Here is an 18,741-nt window from a genome sequence, read left to right as displayed (position 1 = left end):
GGACAGAGTTTTACATTAATGTTCCTTCCATTTGTTAGCCTGAAGGAGACTAAAGGGAATGTAAAGAAATAGCATGGGAATAGGTTCTTTTTTAGTTTAAACCCAATGGCAACTGAGTTTAAAGAATGATAAAACCATTTATGTCTTTTTCCTTCTCTTCAAGACCCTGCAGAAGTTGCTGTGAACTATGATTGCTCTCAAGAAGAGGCAGATTCTTCAGAGAACACCTTGCACACAGACTTTGGAAAAGTAATGGATGTTATATTTATCTGTACAAGTTTAGTGGAAAGAGCTTCCTAGGTGAAAAATGCCTGCCAATAGGTGATCATTTATATTGTAAAAGGTTCAAAACTATAGCACAGTGCATTGCAATTGTTAGAGATATGATACATTAAGGAATAATTTTCTTTCTGAACAAATGATCATTTTGAGTGAGAAAATCTCCACTAGATGTAAAGAAATTGCTTGACAGAGGAGTTTGATTTAGACCTGTAAAGTCAGTAAGGGTCTGGTCCCTGCACTTATCTGTGAAATATTTACTCAATTGCATTTCAGAAGAGTTTGGCCCTTGAAGAGCCAAGATTTCCTGTGTGACTAGCAAAGAAACAAGCTCTGAACTGCTCATCACCTTCTGTAACTTCATTGGAATATGTACTGTCAGGGGAGACATTTTGTCCTCTGGATCGTATAAACTGCTTTATGTGGATGAGATAATTGTACACTGTGCTAAGAAGCTCTTTAATGAAAAGCTAGATTGAAAATGCTTCACTGCTCCCCTTTCTGCCCTCCCCTGGCACAGGTGTTTTTCTGTGGGGCTTGTTTGTTGGAGTTTTTTTCTCTTCATCTTGGGAATCTCTGAAGTGATTTTGGTGTACTGATCCACCATTCTGACATCCTATTCAGTGGATAGCATATGGGAACATACATGAATTTGAATTACTTAATTGGTTGATTTAGGGATTCCTTAGAAGTATCATGGCCTGAAAATCCCTGATTCAAAAGCAAAGAGTGCTTGAAGGCACTCTGGGATTGCTGCAGAAGCGGGAAGTGTTGTTACAAATGAAACATTGATCATTCATTTAGAAGTCTAACAACTCTATGGATTTCTGTTCTTGTGCAGAAAACTAATTTATTATCTGTCACCACAGTACATCACAGAAACAGAAGAAACAGTGAAAGCTTCTCGAAATACAGAGCGACTGAATCTTTTCTCTTTGGATCCTGATATAGCAGTAAGTGATTTTTTTTTTCTTTTCACGTTCTTCAATGTTTTAAAATATAGGTGGTCTGAGCTAACTGGGTAGGCTAAGCCACCAGAGTGGATTGCAGTTCAGCAAGCAGCTGGGTAGACCCAAGAGTTCATTTTTGAAGGCAGAGGGGAACTATTTCTAATCCATAGAGATTTCTGTATAGACCCTACACGTGTCTGATTGCAGAATGATTGAGGATGGCAGTGACCTCTGGAGGTCATCTAGTCCAGTCAAGCTAAGCTTTGAATTAGCTTAAATCAAGCATTAAAGCAAACTGAAAATCTTACAGGATCAGAACCTTCTCTCAAACTGGCAGTGCTACAAGAACCCTGTTCTTAGTGTTACTTATTACATGGAATTTGATGGCACAAATGTAAGTTGATATAAAAACCAATGAGAAGATGTAGATGAAGGTACAAAAGCCTCTCCATATGAAAAAAAGTGGAAATACAGGAAGTGCAGGTTGCTCTTCTGTTTATCTTCAGCTTGCTTAACATGTCAGGATTCAAAGAACATTATTTCTTACACTGAATGTAATTTAAATGGAAATTTTATTTTAGTTGAAAGCTTAAGTAACAATGGGATCACTATATATTCAAATTTGAACCTGTTGTCAATAAGTTAACACAATTAAAAATATTAATGGAATTGAAATACTGGTGTGGTATTTAAGGGGAAATGAGGGGAGAAGTCTGAAATATCATTCTAAAATTTGATGTTAATAAACTAAAAATAAGAGGTTGTTTGTATGAAGAAATGAAAGTTTCAGAAACAGTAAGCAAACAAGAAAAAAGTCTGTTCTAAAATTAGAAGAAATCCAGTTGGAGTCCATGATTCTGCCTCTGACATTATTTGTGTCCTCAGGCAATCTTTTTAGTTTAGTTCATAATCTATAAATTAGGAATAACACTCATTTACTATTGTAATATGTAGATCCCAATAGTGACTTTTGGAGATTTTCAGGTGTTTCAGGGATCAAGACCTTTAAAAGATTACTTAGTTTTGGAACATAGTGCCTTTTCCTATGTGTAACAAATTGCCCAACTTATTTCAGGCATTAAATCCTCAGAAAAAAGAGTTTTCAGGGACAAATGGGGTGATAAAGCCATTTGAAGAAAAGCCTGCAAAGAGGATCCTGATAACTTGCAAATCCCTCAGTTTGAATCTCCAGGCCTGTGTTACTGAAAATGAGAATGATCCTGCAACCAACGTAAGCTTTTCTTATTTCCCTGTGATTTTTCTCTTTCTTTTTTTTTCTTTTCTCTCTTTCTGTGCATTTGTTACTTTGGAAAGAGAAGTTGAAAGGAAACCTATATCTCACACACATACTGCAGCCACTCCTCCTCCCCAGACCATCCCTTTGCATTGAATAAGGAAACTGATTAACTTTTCATTAGACATTCTGATTTAGATTGCAGTTCAACAGAGAATTAAAAATGTTTAAATCATTGAGCATTCTTAACAATTTCTACAGGAAGAACAAGTTTAAACTGCCAAGATCTATGTAGAGAGGCAATTGAGTATCAGTTGCTGTTGAACTGGGTTGTTTTTTTTTGTTTTTCAGAGACAGACCAGGAACCAAGCAGGTTAAATTACAGGAGAGAAGGCAAAATAGAAAGGACAGGATGTTTCATCTAGTGGAAAAATCCAACTGTAAACAGGACAAAACAGAAAATTTTGCTTATTCTTACTGTAAGAAAAAGGGGCAGGGGAAAATGAGATGTAGATGTCAGTTTCTAGCTACTAGTTAATTCTCCTCTGAGGCAGGATTTTGAGAGATTAGTGTTCTGGCAATTCAACCTTCATATATTACATATGAGGCATTGATTTGTTTGTTGATTTGTTTGTTTTTCATTTGAAGATGACCTCTACAGTGAGTGCCTATTCAGCATGAAGTAATCAATATCTTTTTTTGGTAGACTGGAATAACTGTTAAAATAAAGTCATGATAACTGCACCAAGGGCATGCAATATTCACCACAGAGGCTGAAAAAGCATAGAACATTGTACCTGCTGTGCATCGTTTATTATTTCCAAAGTTCTAAGATTCTGATTTCTGGAGAGCTCAGGTGGTGTTACTCTGAGGCTGATTTATTCTTTCAGAAGTGTGGATGCTCTTTGGAGGTTACTCTCAGTCACAGGACTGATTCCCTGGTTCTGTGCCACAGAATAAGTGGGCACTGTCAGAGTGGTTTGAATGCTCTTGGTTTCCTGGCAGAATGGAACATGTGTTTCCCACAGAATAATACACCCACGCTTTTGTGTTTGCACCAGTAAATATTTTGCATCTACTTACATTTGTCATCTTTGTGTCACATTCCTGTCGATCCCTGGAAAGCCCACCCTCACTCTTCCTTCTTTTACAGTGACTTTGTAGCTACATTTTAAAAATCCTGTAATGTGTTTTCTGGGGCTCTATTCATTTACTCTAATAATTAATTATCTGTGACAAATACATTTGTTTTGAATTTTCTGAGTTTCTAAGCTGTCAATTCCTGGTCTTGGCACCCTGTTAACAAACTATCTTTAAAAACCCCTAAAACCATAGGGTTGGAAATTAATTGGGGCAAGGTTGTGTGTGAGAAGGTGTTTTTAATGTATCTCATAATTTGTAAATAATATTTATTTTCTTTCTCTTTTTGTAGTTGCAGAAACTCATTAAAAGATGGACTTTACCCACATCCTCTTAATTACCACTGTATTACCTTTCTGGTATTTTCTCCAGGTAGAGCCTTTCTTTGTGAGCGTAGCACTGTATGACATCAGGGATGGCAGGAAGATCTCTGCAGATTTCCACGTGGATTTGAACCACACTCTCGTCAGACAGATGATTTCAGGTTCCTCATGTTCATTGGAAAATGGCACAGTTGAAAATATAGACTCAAATGAAGTGGAAGAACCACAGGTCAAAGGATTCCCAGAAGAATGGCTGAAATACCCAAAACAGGTATTCCACATGTACTTGCATGACTTGGTGACTCATGTGACTTATTTTAGTTCTGTAGTGTTCATTTTCATTGGAGAATTTATGTATACTACTGGTAGTTCTCGTTTTCAAAAAAATTCTTTTTTGTATGTCAGTGGTACTTGTATACAAATGTTTGATTTCTGAGCTCCCTGTATAGACTTTAAGACTATTTACAATCAAAATTTTGGTAAAAGTTAACGTCTCTCACTTAAAGAAACTACCCATATTTCCTGTGCCCTTTGAGTCCATTTGCTGCCCTCTCCCAAACAGCCAAACAAAATCCCAACTCAAAGCAACACCTGGATGCTGCATTAATCTCAGAGTGCTTCCACATTCGTGCTGTTGTAACCTGTATGCTGAAACACTGTGTATTACTTTTTTCTTTCATTCCCCCGAGGTATGACTGATTTAGGGTAGCTTTTAAGTAGTGTCCAAGAGGAACAGTTATTTAGGTGATGCTAACGTGGCCCCACTGCTCTTTGGCTTGAGTCAGTCAGTCTGCAAGGTGCTTCATGAGCACAGGCTCAGCACTAGCACAGAGATTTTATTTTATGTCTGGCTGTATTGAATATGTAGGGTAACAATCCTTAATAATGCTTTCTGAATTTGTTTTGTTACTGTTTTCATAAACAGGGAGCACAGGCAATATTTCATTTCTTTGCTATTGCTGTACACTTTTTAACTACTCTCTTTTTTTATCACAGGCTCTTTTCTCCATAAGTAATCCTCATTCTGAGATTGTACTAGTGGCAAAAATAGAAAAGGTGCTTACAGGAAACATTGCCAGCAGCGCTGAACCTTACATTAAGAATCCTGATTCTTTTAAGGTAATGTAACAGGAACATCAGTTCCTTCTTTGTAAGCTTCAGCGGGATAGAAGCTCAAGGCATTGCAAATTGTGCTCACAAAGCTCAGCAGTGAACAGGACAAGCTCCCGGGAGGCCCACGCTTCAGAAACCACATGTCCAAGTTCCATTGACTGAATGAATGAAGCACCATTTTGTCTGCAACATGCAAATCCATTCATGCTGCATTCCTATGCTAGTTATGTCTTAGCAGAGGGATATTCTCTTTCAGCAATCTTTTAGAAATTATGAGCTAATGAACTTCATACACAGGCAAAGTTGTAGGCACCTGTTTGTCTCTGAGAGCAGGCACTGCACCTGCACTGGGTACATTACAGAAAACTGGAAGAACAACTGTAATGCAGTTCTGACTACAGGAGTGGTGACAGGTTTAATTTGTCAGCAGCACCATATTCATCTTGCGATGTCTTTGCTGTCCACCCAGAACCTTTTGTTTTGGACAGTATCAGGCAAAATTGTTTTAGGGACACTATAGCCTCTTCAGCAGAGGAGTACTTAGATGTACTCTGTACAGCATTTCAGATGTTAGAATTATATAAATTAAATAATTCACCTTTCCTTTTTTGTAGTGTGCACAGAAAGTGTTAAAGTCCAATAAACAGTTCTGCAGCAAGCTGGGAAAATACCGTATGCCATTTGCTTGGTCAGTGAGGTATGTGTTCACTCTTTTCATGATTTTATAAGCATCTGACAGCTTATTCTGCTCTTAGACTTCTGTCTTTTTAGTCTTTTCCACTTTTCTGCCTGAAGCTAAGCAAAGCTTTCTGTCTGGTCCAGAACCACAGAAGATCCTGCAGCTTTATTATTTCACTGCCCTATTTTTCTCACAGCTAAACATCAGTTAGTTTCTCATTAAATTTACTGTGGAGGAATCTTTTCTTCAGGTATGTAGTGAAGTTGCCAGGGAGTAGAGTGCTAAAAATTACCAAAGAGATTTCAAAGTCACAGTTCCTACATGAATTTCCTGCAATGATAATTATGGTCTGAAATACAGTTGCAGTGGCCACCCAGAAAGGAGGTGCACAGATGTGAAACTCAGTTCTGGTTATGATGCCTGTCAAGTTTTAAGAAAAATCTAACCAAGGATTTGAAATGCCTTGAGGGTGATATTGAGGAATTATAGTTCAGGTACTCTTTCTTTCTGGTGAGTAGGTGATGGAGAACTTTTATTTCTCATTTGGCAGGTCACTTGGGTTTTATTGAAGGTCAGTGCACTGAAAGTAATGGATTTTTGTTCTTCCCATCTCTCTTTCTGTATAGTTTCTTGCTGATCTCACCTGGAGATTGAGATACTCTGATGCCTTTTGATCCTCTTTTACTAAATGTGGAGGTTTTTTCTGTTTGTTCTCCCTTCAAGTGTCTATGTAATTCTTTGTTCTCTCTCTTTTTTCCTTCTCAGTCTTCTGTAATTTCTTTGAGTTACTGCTGCCCTGGGATAAGAAAACTCTCTCACTGAGACCCTCCTTTGTGTCCCAGTGACAGCTCTCCCTCTGTTCTGCCATGCATGGAGCAGGGAATGTAAATTTTTATACTCCCTGTGAAAAGGAAATTTGTCAATTGCCAAGTGAAAACATTTCTCTTTCTCTGTGGCTTCTGTTCTCGCAGTAGCAGGCCAGGTGGAGAACTGCCTGAAATTGTAGGGAGAAAGGAATTGCAAGTGCTTGGTGAAAAAGTCATGTTGTGGCATCACCCATGACTGAGGACTGAGAGAGAGCTCTGTGTGCCTCTGGTAGGGAGTATGGACAACAGAGTTGCACAGATTCCCATGACGTGTAGGGAAAAACAATTTTAGAATATTGTGCATAGATGGCAAAGAGGAAAACATGCAGTGAGGTATGGGCATTTGAGGAGTTCATTTATTTTTTATTGACATACTTTTTTTGTCAATATTCAGTAAGAACAGGAGAGATAAGTGCGTGCTTGCTCAAGAGAAAGGCAGGTAATGTGTTCTGATCTGTCATCTCAAGCTCAAGAGTACTCATCAATATTTACTACATCTGTGGAGCCAAAGGACCATTCATCAAAATCATATTTATAGGTTGACAGAGCCACTTTTACCATGTAATGGACTGTACAGTGGCAAGAGGTACAGGTTTGGCACCAGACTGACTTGAGACTTATTAACTCTGTCCTGCCTGCCTGCAGTCTGTGGTGATACCCTCAGTGCTGTGTCCTACAACTTGGTCCTTCCTGTAGCCATCTTCAGGTACAATGATGATTTTAACTAGTTCAAGGTCTGACTAGACACTCATGTATGGGGAGAAGGCTAGAACATTCTTTCACACCTTCAGCAAATCTTGCCAAAAATAAAATACAGGTTTTCTTCTCATTTCCTTTTATAGGATTCTCCAAATGTCAGTCCTTAGCTACGTCATGGTGGGAAGGAGTAGGCAGAAGCAGGATTCGGGCTGTGCCACGCTCCCCTGGTACACAGATGGTGGGCTCTGTGTGCCACAGCTGTATGGCCCAAGTGCGTTACATGGAGTCTGTCTCAGCCCAGAGCTGCACTGCAGGTCTGCATTTGCTCTGCCTAAGGGAAGACTTAGCAGACATGAGTGAAGTTTTGCTGCTGTCCCCGTGAGGTGGATAGCACCATAAATGCCTGTGCACTGAGGTGCACTGAGACAATTCAGATTCCACACTCATTTACGTCTGCTTGTGTATTAACATTAACTCAGAACTGACTTTGGTAAAATAAAAGTATAATTGGCCCTATAAAATCTCTTTCTATTTTCACAGCTTGAAAATAGAAGTTTCCACATGATGCTGTTGCACTACAGGGGAAAAAGTGGTTTGGCTGTGATAAATAGCAAAACCCTGGGTTTGGAAATGTGTTTTCCAGTTAGTTCATTCTGGCTTTAACCACACTCCTGTTTTTCTGTGGAAATTTTCCCTCCTTTAAAGCATTACAGATGGCCACAGTGTGATTTTTACGTATACATTCAGCAAGCCAAAATCTTGACAGTTGAGTATTGTGAATGTGACTGAAACTCTTAATTAGCTCCTGTGGCAGCAGTTTGTTAGCATTGCTCAAAAGCATGACTCAGGGTTCTTCCCCAAGTTTTAGCTGGCGTTGGTGGGATCAGGTGTCTGTGCTCTCATAGGTATAATTACAGTCTATGTTAGAATTACAGTGTGTCAGATTCTCAGATTCCTGCCAGAACTCCCAAAGTTTGCAAATATGTGCCTGACCTACATATTGTAGATGTGAGGGGAAGTTTCATTCACTGAGATTAGTTTCTACACTTTTATTCCTTCAAACCTTCTTCACCCTCATAAACATCATGTTTTAGAGCCTAATATTTGCGTCCTTTAGCAGCTTGTGCAGCTGCTGATTCAGTTCTCAGCTGGCATAGGTTGATGTAGCTGAAGGTAGTGAGATTGTGCTGATTTCCAGTAGCTGCAGATCTCGCACTGAATGTCTAACCCTGGAGGTGAGAGATTTTCCCACAAACATCTATTTCAAAAGTACCTTTTTCAGTGTTAAATTATGAACAATAGATTTTCTGTGCTCAAGGAATTTGTAGGATTGTGGACTATCAGCTAACAATGTCAGAAGAGTAAAATCGTACTTTAAGTACTGAGGTGATGTTTCACTTTCTTTAGTGTAATTTATTAATTTGTTTTCCCCTAAATTTTCACCTTTAGAATTTCTCCAGGATTTTAGTTCTGCGAATCTTTTCTTACTTAAATATCTCTGGTAAATAAGTGTCTGACAGTAAAACATCATTAATGTGTTGACAAATATTGGACTCCTGGACTGTAGAAGTTTTTAATGCATTTCCTGTTTTTTGATGTTACAGTTGTCATTCTCAAATGCCCTCAGACTGTTCACTGTGACAAGGAGCATTCTTGCCCCACCTGCAAGGATCTAGCAAAACACAGAATTGTGGTTATTTAACTACAGATGTATTACCTTCAGTACTTGCTGCTCTGGCAATTTCTTGCTTTAATGAACCCAGGGAATGGAGACACCAGTACAGTTTGACCAGCAGAAAGCCATCTAACTCTGAGTGCATGCTTTAAAGAGGTTATGTTTAAAGGGGTTATGTTATTTTAAGTGGACATCTGAATTGCTGGTGTAGCAGTAAGACCTTTACATAAATGGAGTACTGTGTGCAAGTTGTAGAGATAAAAATAGTTCCCTGTTTTGTAGTGGTTTCATGGCCTTAATTTTGTCCTGGGTGCATTTTTTTTAAGCAGGGATATGCTGCTGAACTGATGAGAAGCAGTTCTAGAGGTAAAGTGTATGATACCCAGGGAGCACTGATGCTGCGGAACAAGGGTTGTAGGCAGAATGACTCTATAAAGCCCTTCTGACTCCAAACCAGTGTGGCCAGAGGGGAGGAGTGCGTGATTATGGAATGGTTTGGGTTGGAAGAGACCTTAAAGATCATGATGCTGTGTCCCCGAGCCTCCCGAAAGGCAGTGCTCAGTACCACTGATCCAGCGGGAGCTACTTCCAGCTGCTTCTTCCTTTTTACACTTACGTCCTCAGCCCTTCCTTGGCGAGTGCCCCTACACCCTACTTTGCAGAGCAGTGGTCTGCTTGGTGTCAGAGCCTGCCCTGGCATTAGTTAATAAGCTCCAGCAGAGCCTGGATTTGATCAACACCACCCTGCAGAGCCCAGCCGCACAGCAAAAATTGCTCACCAAATGTTTTAGTCCCTTCTGTTAGTGTGGAGCAGGAAGCAATGCTGAGTCCAAGAAATATCATAGTTTTACCAGTACTGTAATAATTATTAAATCCTATCTTTTTTCTTTCCTTTTTTTTTTATATTTTTTCTGACAGCAGTTTGATAGGATTTGTAAAGTAAGTGGTGGCTGCCAGAAATAAGGTCTAGTTTCTCCCTAATAACTTAAGATTTCTGACACGACATGTTGGTGTGGACCTTATTCTTTCTAACAACTAGAGGCAAAAATATGATAGAAGAGGGGAGTTGATTGTTCTCTACAGTTGCAAAGAAATGAAATAGGGGTGCTTTTCTCAGTTAATTAAGATATGGTGCATTTTTACTTATCTTTGGGCTCCTCTTCCAAAGGTTTGCTCCATTATTTTGCATCTGGCAACAATTTATCCTGACATCAATTCTTCTCACTGGCAGTGGAACAGAGAAGTATATTAAGAAGCAAGATTGGCCAAATGATTCACAAAACAGCACTTAGTGTCAAGTACATTTTACTTTTGTTGAGCAACGTTTTTTCATACTACAGTTGAATCCAAAGTTCATTAATTTGGATAGCTGTTACATTGTCCAGTCCAGCCAGCCTGTGTGACACTTGGGGATATGCAAAGGGCACTGGAATGTCTTAATTAAATTCTGAAAGTGTCAATGAACAGGAATGGAAATATCTGAAAATGTTTTCCTGTGAACACAACAGCTGATATATATTGTTCTCAGTCGTTGATAGATATCCTTTTTTAACATGTCATTTGACACTTTATAGCTAGTTCACCAAAAATTTAGTTGATGCTCTGCAAACGTGTTTTGTGAAGAAAAGCTAAGCTGCAGGGAGTTGATGTCTTGCTCCCAGAAGGCAAAGGACAGAATTAATGCATAGGAACATTCATTGAGATCTCTAACCTGGTTCTGCAAAAACATGTGTTTCTTTATGTGTTAAGATATTGTGGTGGGGATTTGACAGCTTGCTGGGATTTCATTTATTTAAAATTGTAATGATTTTCCTGGGATAATAACTTCTTGAAGAAATCTGTTGATGTAATGAATTCTTCCAAATGCTTCCTTAAAATGAGGAGTCAGGCTCTTTGTTGAAGTGAGGAGTCCTGTCCTTGATGGGTGAGCGAGATGGTGAAGTCCTATCAGGTGCAGGGTAGTGACTCTCAGGCAGGACTGATCTCTCTGGGCTGGAGAAATCAGCCTCGCAGCCAGGGCTGTGGAGGGCTGGGTGGGAGCAGAGAGCTGCCTCCAGTGAGGAGCTGTGCACTTCCAGCTTTCGCCAATGAGACTTTGCAACAGCAGAGGGGGTGAAAATGGTGGATGTGGAACAAGGTGGTGATCTGTGCTAGCACTAAACCCCAGCGACTCCTGACTGTGAGCAGTTCCACCACACCTGTGGTCACTGGGGACTGTTGGCATCATGTCAGAGCAAACCAGGCCTGAAGTCTTTGCAGAACTGGGACTGCACATGAAAGTAAACTCAAGTTGCCTGTGCTCCTGCAAATATATAGCTCAGTAGGTTTTCCTTGTGTGAAGATCTGCAGAGAGCCCTTGATTTTGTGTAAGAACTCATACCATAACCGTGTTCAAAGATTATGTGACAAATTCAGATGCTTATAAATATGTTATTTTTCTTTCTTTGTAGACCAGTGTTTAAAGATAATCAGGGAAATGTTGACAGAGACTCCCGATTTTCACCTTTATTCAGACAAGAAAGTAATAAGATTTCCATGGAAGATTTGATTAAACTAATAGCAGAATACAGAAGGTAAGAAAAAAATTTTAATTTGCTTAGAAAAAGAATAAAAGCTTTATAAAGCAGTGCAGAATAATTTTCACTGGCTTGGGGTTTTTCTTTTTCCTTCATTTAACAGTGGGTCAAACTGCCCATATTAAATTATTTTTAAATTAGTGTTTTTCACATTAGGCTATTACCTGCCAAGGAGAGCTTTATGTTGAACGTTCTTTGGCACATTAATAAATGTTATTATAACCTAAAGATAGTGTTTCCTTAAATTAGCTTCTCTCAGGGCAGGTGCAGATGAAATAACCAACAAGAGAACAGTTTCTCGGGGGGAAAAAGCCCCAAGAAAATAGAAAAAAGGAGAGAGATATATGAAAAGCATTCTTTATAGCTTTTCCAACTCCTTGCTTTTGTTTTTTTGAATCTCCATGACAAACTGAAGAGTGGGCATTGAAAGGAAAAACCTTCTCCAAGTGTTGGACAGTGTGTAAATCAGTGAACAGTGGTTTGGCTGGACAGTCTTCCGCACAAGTATAAATCAGGTTAATTCTAGAGCAGAGTCTGTGTTTATACTGGATAAGTGACATTAGAATTGAACTATGGATTTCTTCTTGTCCCTTCTACTCTGAATGTGCCTAGAAATTAATTAATCTACATAATTTCTGTTCCATTTATATAGAAAAGGTCCCTGAAGGATTGAATGTCAACTACATCAAGCTATTAACTTGTCATCCCATCTTACTGTTACTGGTCAAGAAACTTTACTGAAATTCTCACTATTCTTATTAGAGTCACCACTGCAGTGTTTGTCTTTTTAAATCATCTCCTAATAAGAGAAATCTGGCGTTATGGTTTTGGCACTTCCCAGATTTCTTGGGCACAAGCAATACACCTTAGTCCCATTTCAGCATGGCACTTGCAGAAGCCATGTTGCTGTGGACTCTTCTCATCCCAGTGCTCATTGAATTTTTTTTACAGAACATTTGACTCAGGTTTTAGGAAGAAAAAGTGGGTAAGTTAATTCTGTAAGATTTGGTTCACCAGTTTCTTCCTCTTCTACAAAATGTATTGCTTTCAGGAATGAGAATAACAAAGAAAAACCCCACAAAACATGTATTTCTTTTCTGCAGTCACATTTGATTTGAGTTTAATAGCCAATAGGTATATGTAAAGTGTGTTTAATATATATTTATATCTTAAATCAGAATCTATTTTTCATTTTAGGTTAATTCTTGTGATGGGTCTCATCTCCATTGTTCTAATTTTCTAAAATATTTCCGTTTCTGTCATTGCAGAGCAGAGAAGATTAGCAAAATACAGACTATACCTGGCTGTTTGGAGATTGCAGTTGATTGTGTTCCTTTGGAACATCCAAGTAAGACTACACTTTAAAATTAATTATTGTAATTAAATAGGACATTGTCATATGTATTCCATCTGTAATTGCTGCGTAATTAAATAGGACATTGTCATATGTATTCCTTCTGTAATTGCTGCCTCAAGATGGTTCTGGCAGAAGTGCCTGTTGTGTAGAAAAATGTATGCAGGGGAGTGTCCTTGATTGGTTTTCATTTAATTACACCATTCTTTGTTTCATTTTGTACCTGGCCAGAAATATCTGAGTTTTCAGTGTCTGTGGAAGACAGGAAAGAGAACCCATACTGCTCTAGTTGATCTAGAGCTGCTTCTCCCCACCCTGCTTGGGCTGCAGAGCACTTGCACTATCCTGAAGCCAGAAATTTCCTCTTGTGCTAGTTTAGAAGGAAGTACAATTTGACATGATGTATGTTAGGTATCACAAGCTTCTCTCAGCTTCCTGGCACATATTGGTAGGATTTTCCTGGGGGTTATTCTGCAGTTTGAGGAAGGAATTTGTAGGCAGGACTGTCAAGTGACTTTTCCCAGAAATAGCTTAGGACATCCCTAAGTTGGTGACCCCTCTCAGGTGCTTTTGCTCAAACAGCCCTTGAGTTCTCCATGAAGTTAGATGTCTCACTGATTTCATGGCACAGTCAGAGAGTGTTCTCTGTCTATTTTTAATCTCTCTCAATCTGAGTGACAAAGTGCTTATTTTCATCCTCTGTTTCTTCATCTGATTTCAGTTATCCAATTGCATCAAATATTTAATCTAGTTCTGCACTACTTGTTTCTTCATTTTATTTACTATATTATTAGATAATAGAAAAACTTAAATGAGATATTGAGCTGTAAAATTGATTAGAAACAGCATCACTTCAGTATATTCTGTTGAAACTGTTTGTATACCAATGGGGCTGTTAGGCCATTAAATCTCATCAGATACTGTGTGTGTCTAAAGAGGTTTCCAATGCTGTGCTGTTTAACTCAAGTGAGATAAAACCATTTAAGGATGATCCATTGTAATTTTTCTGAGATAACGTATAAATTTAAGGCATGATTTGACCTGTTGCATCTGATCATTACTCATTCTTTGCAAGTTAAGGCAGGATTTTGCATGTTCCATATCAATATGACTTATTCATAGTAGTAAGACTGTAAAAACACACATAATATGTGATGATTTTCTTTTCTGTTCTTTTGAAGACTGTGTAACATCATCCTTTATTCCCATCAAACCATTTCATAATATAAAGGAACATCAACCTACAGTGGAAGTTGAGGAGTTTGTGCAGGAATCAACAAAATACTCTCGGCCTTACAGAGTGTACAAGAACCAAATATACATATATCCAAAACACCTCAAGTATGACAGCCAAAAGCACTTCAACAAGGTACAGTGTGTGACTACTTTGGGCCAACATTGGGTAGTAGTGCACTGCATGAGCTCTTGTTGGAATGAAGGAGTACTTATAAAGGAGGGGAAAATAGTGATGTCACTGACTTTTCATCTTTTTCAGTTTTGCAATCATAAAACATGGTACAATTTTAGTGAATGGAATCTGTGAGTTAATTTTAAGTTGTATCAGTGATTCAAAATGGATCATGTGTTAATACCTTTTTCAGTTTTCAGAAGGGCTTTATTTTTAGGAAATAATGTCTGCAGATAAAATTAATCTGGCTAATATTTGTAGTTCTTAAGTGAAACCTGAATAGTACTTTTTTTTTTTCATGTTGGTTGAAAAATGATTAAGGACAAGAAACAGTTTAAGTGATAGTCAATTAATAATCTGCTTCTACACAGTCATTTTGAGGCCTGGCTTGAATTTTGCCTGTTCTTCTTGGAAATATTATTTCCAGTGATACCACATGACTTCACGGCATTATAAATATTGATCACCCTCTTCATGTTTCTCCTGAATTTTGTAAAGACCTAATTTCAGCCCTGCAGTTTACCTGAGTTTTTACTGGTACCCCATTTCTGACCTAAATTTCAATGCATTCCTGTCTTTCCAGGCAAGGAATATAACCGTGTGTATTGAATTTAAAAGTTCTGATGAAGAAGGATCAAAGCCCTTGAAGGTGAGCTACAACAAGAGTATATTCAGAGGATGGTGTTTCTGAGCACATTATTTATAAAACCCAGGAATAAGGGCTATACTAACCTGGAGCTATTGAATGTTCTTACATCTCTCTACATTTGCACTGTGGTTCTGTTAGATCCCAGCTTGATACAGTGATTCCAGTGATGCCATTTTGCAATGCCAGCTTTCAGACTGGTGGAGGGGGAAAGAAGTTGGTATCAGAAAACTGAACCATTTTTTACAGTACAGCTTGCTTGTTCTAGAATTTACTATTTATCCTACATTTCTCACTGAGCTCAAGTCACTTGGTTGAAAAGAGTGAAGCACAAAATTAGGATGACCTTAAACTTAATTCTTAACATGACTATTGCACAGTGTAGTTGTGGTCTAGTTTTCCCACCAATAAATAAAATTGCCATTACTCAGCAATTAAGAGCCCTCAGACAAACCCTGCCAGAAAGGAGATTGTTAACTAGGATAGCTTTTGCAACATTTGAAAGTCAGTAAATGCACTGTATTGTGTATTGAACTCCATAAAAGTGAAATAGCTTTTGAAAAGTTTTTTGCAGAAAACTCTGGAATTGGTAACAGCAAGGAAAAAAATCTAATGAGTCTGCATTGCTTAATTGAGCATAGGGTAATTTTCACAGAATCAATGGACTTTTACTGGAAGTATGTATAAAAAATTCCAGGTTTGATCACTTAAAACATTCCTTTTAATATTTGAACAAAGTAATGATCAATCTTTCATGGTAATGTTTTCAATGTACATGCATATTAGATATATACCAAGACTAGTATCTTCACGGTGTAATTAAAGCATGTTCCTTTTATCAGTGTATTTATGGGAAGCCAGGTGGACCATTATTCACAACATCAGCCTACACTGCTGTGCTACATCATTCCCAGAATCCTGATTTCTATGATGAGGTCAGTCTGCGTTTTCTTTCAGTAAATATCTGCCAGTCCCACATGTCTGCCAGTGAGACAGGAAAATATCTGTAAAGAATGCTTCTGTCACAATTGCTTGTGTGTGTGGGCCCGAGTTATGGAGATTGACATGCAGTCTCACGTTTTGTTTTCTTAAATCAACTCAGTGAATCATTCCTTTTGGAAGATGCTCTGAGTACAGCTAAGATGCTGTAGAATTAATTAGCAACAGTCCAGCTCTCTAAAATCCACGTCTGGATTACATTAAGGGTCCAGCTGCATCTCTGAATTTAATGGAAACAGTAAACATTGTGATGGAATGTGAAGCCAAGTGTCAGAACAAATCCCTCTCTGAGATATAGGATCTGCTTTGGGGCATTTTTTTGATCCAGTGTTCTGAACAGAATGTACAGTGACGTGTAGTGGCTGCAGCAAGTCATTTAACTGGTAGTTTTGAGGGTAGAGCTATAGAATAGAGTTCCTATGTTGGCCTTTGCCAAATGTTAGTCACACATGCACCTTTTCATTTCACCAACACCAAGTATTGATTCTCCAGGCTTTCTGGAGGTGAACTTCATTTCACCCTTTGAGTAACTAGTGTGTTTGATGGCCTGTGAATGTCAAGTGTCTGTCCTGGATTTTCCATGACTGGTTTATGGATAATGGTAAGACTGGCAAACAGCATAGTGTATATAGGCAGCATTTTCCAAATGCTTGTCTTGGTCTCGGAAAAACTTGGTTTTTCAGTAAAAATTTACTTTGATAAAATAGCAGAGGCAAGATAAGCAGGTAATGTACAACTACATAGGAAGTATCAATTGTAAGATTCATGTTTAGGAACTGAGTGGAACTTAAAGCATTACATTTTCAACATCATCTTGCCCGTCCTTCACTGGACATTTCTTGGGGTTTAACACATCTGAAAGTGTCCTTCATGAGATGCTACTGAGCCATGTGGTTTGGGCAGATTACTTTCAGCTTCAACAAAGAGCTGAATTCAGACATAAATAGCCAGTTTGGCTGAAAGAGGTGTGCACCTGTCCTAAATGTCCCCAGTACAGCAAGTGCAGTCTTTGGGAATGTAGTATGTTAAGAAGAAAGTTGTCTTGATCTCCATGTTTGAGTGCCCATTTCATATGTATGTTTGTCGTATTAGGTTCTTACCCATAAGGTGATTCAACAATGCAAGTGTTTATCAACAATTTCTAACCCTTACTTGAGCTTGGATAAGCAACATGGGTCACAAGGGAAAGCGGTCATTTTTATTAGTTCCTATGGTAACATGTTTTGATTACATTGTGTTCTTATTCAAATAGATCAGTAATTCCTCAAACCCAGTAGGCAGGGATTCATGATACAAAACTGAGCAGAAAACATAAATAAAAGTTTATTTTCATGTCGGCCTTTATTATTATTTGGTCTTTGTCATGAAATGATGATGAAGCAGTAGCAGAGATGTCATTTCAGTTTTTAGTTTGATCATCCTGAAAATATGAGTGTGGTGATGGCTGTATGGCTGCCAGCGTGCAGTTGGTCACTTCTAAGCAGGATCCATCACTCTTTAGTTTGCTTGTCATTCATCTTACACTCTTTCATCATAAATTAAACTCTTCATCCACAAGATAGAGTGGAAAAGAGCTGTTTTAAGTAAAAGTGATAGATGATTCTCCTAAACAATTTCCTTAAGAGACCATTTATTACCATGGGACAAACATTACCCAGTAAAGGCAGGCTGTACTTAGGCCTCTGCGTAGAGAGAGATGTCACTCATTTAGCCCATCTCTGATGCCTGGTTTAATCAATTTTTAAACTAAAGTGAGGTGTAACATTTTACATTTCAGGTGAAAATTGAACTTCCCACTCAACTCCATAAGAAACACCACATTCTGTTTTCATTTTATCATGTCACCTGTGACATAAATGCAAAAGCTAATGCCAAAAAGAAAGAGGCTCTGGAAACACCAGGTACCTGTAGTAGAATTACTTTCAATTGTAAATATAAATAATATACATTCAAATAAGGATTGCAAAATTTTTGGCTGGATATTATTGTCTTCCTTTGAAGTTTAGAACCTTGTTTTTCTGAAGAATCGTATTTATCTGTCCTTGTGCACAGTGGGATATGCATGGCTTCCTTTGCTGAAAGATGCCCAGTTAGCTTCCCAGGAACACAGCGTGCCAGTGGCAAGCACTCTGCCTCCCAATTACTTGAGCCTTCAAGAACCAACTAGTGGAAAGGTATTAATTCATCCTTCCATATTATTCAAATGGTGTAGAGCATTTATTTGCAGATGTTTTACATGAGATCGGATTTCCATTTGCACTTATTGGGAAGTGTAAACAGTAAATAGGACATCCATTTTAGAATATTCCTTTGCATATCACTGAGTACAGGAGCCAATATATATAATGCTGGACTGAGTGTCATATATTGCTGATTCACAGGTGTATATGGGAAAAGAGTATTTTATAACTAAGTGTTCTACAATGTGTTCTATGTATTCTAACTAACTTCCCCAAAATGTGAATCAGAGTGGTCAAAAAGAACTTCCCTCACAAACTCACACATAGGACATTCATTCTCCATCTGATGAGATCCACAATTACGATTCATTCCCCAGTTTTGTGGTGTGGTATCATATTTCCCTGCTGATCCTGTCCAGCTTGGATTATTTCTGCCTCCTTGTGTTTGTTTGCTATTGTCATGAGGACAGGGTGGGGCAGTGATCTGGTGCCTTGAATGACAGCATTGGGCTTGTGCTGAAAAGTGGGTTTGTATTGCAGTAATTCTGTGTTTGTGAAAGCACAGTAGCCAGTACAGTTAATGCACACTCATATGCAAAGCTGGGCACTGAAAAGTTGAT

The 18,741-nt window shown here is 38.4% G+C and overlaps 1 protein-coding gene across 6 annotated transcripts in view; it reads left to right on the top strand.

Moving 5' to 3' along the window:
- Positions 1 to 18,741, top strand: part of DOCK10 (dedicator of cytokinesis 10) — a 120,037-nt gene that overhangs the window by 55,662 nt on the left and 45,634 nt on the right. For all 6 annotated transcript variants that reach the window (XM_071566073.1, XM_071566072.1, XM_071566071.1 and 3 more), the window contains exons 9-21: positions 164 to 249; positions 1,149 to 1,232; positions 2,305 to 2,460; positions 3,976 to 4,197; positions 4,923 to 5,045; positions 5,654 to 5,736; positions 11,409 to 11,531; positions 12,803 to 12,882; positions 14,070 to 14,257; positions 14,880 to 14,945; positions 15,785 to 15,877; positions 17,719 to 17,842; positions 17,994 to 18,115. In XM_071566073.1, the coding sequence (XP_071422174.1) occupies positions 164 to 249; positions 1,149 to 1,232; positions 2,305 to 2,460; positions 3,976 to 4,197; positions 4,923 to 5,045; positions 5,654 to 5,736; positions 11,409 to 11,531; positions 12,803 to 12,882; positions 14,070 to 14,257; positions 14,880 to 14,945; positions 15,785 to 15,877; positions 17,719 to 17,842; positions 17,994 to 18,115 (1,550 nt within the window). The remainder of the gene's footprint in view (positions 1 to 163; positions 250 to 1,148; positions 1,233 to 2,304; positions 2,461 to 3,975; positions 4,198 to 4,922; positions 5,046 to 5,653; positions 5,737 to 11,408; positions 11,532 to 12,802; positions 12,883 to 14,069; positions 14,258 to 14,879; positions 14,946 to 15,784; positions 15,878 to 17,718; positions 17,843 to 17,993; positions 18,116 to 18,741) is intronic.

The sequence above is a fragment of the Pithys albifrons genome, chromosome 11 (assembly GCF_047495875.1).
Source record: "Pithys albifrons albifrons isolate INPA30051 chromosome 11, PitAlb_v1, whole genome shotgun sequence".
NCBI lineage: Eukaryota > Metazoa > Chordata > Aves > Passeriformes > Thamnophilidae > Pithys > Pithys albifrons.
The sequence above is the reverse complement of the archived record's forward strand: the minus strand, read 5'-3'. Positions and strand labels throughout refer to the sequence as shown.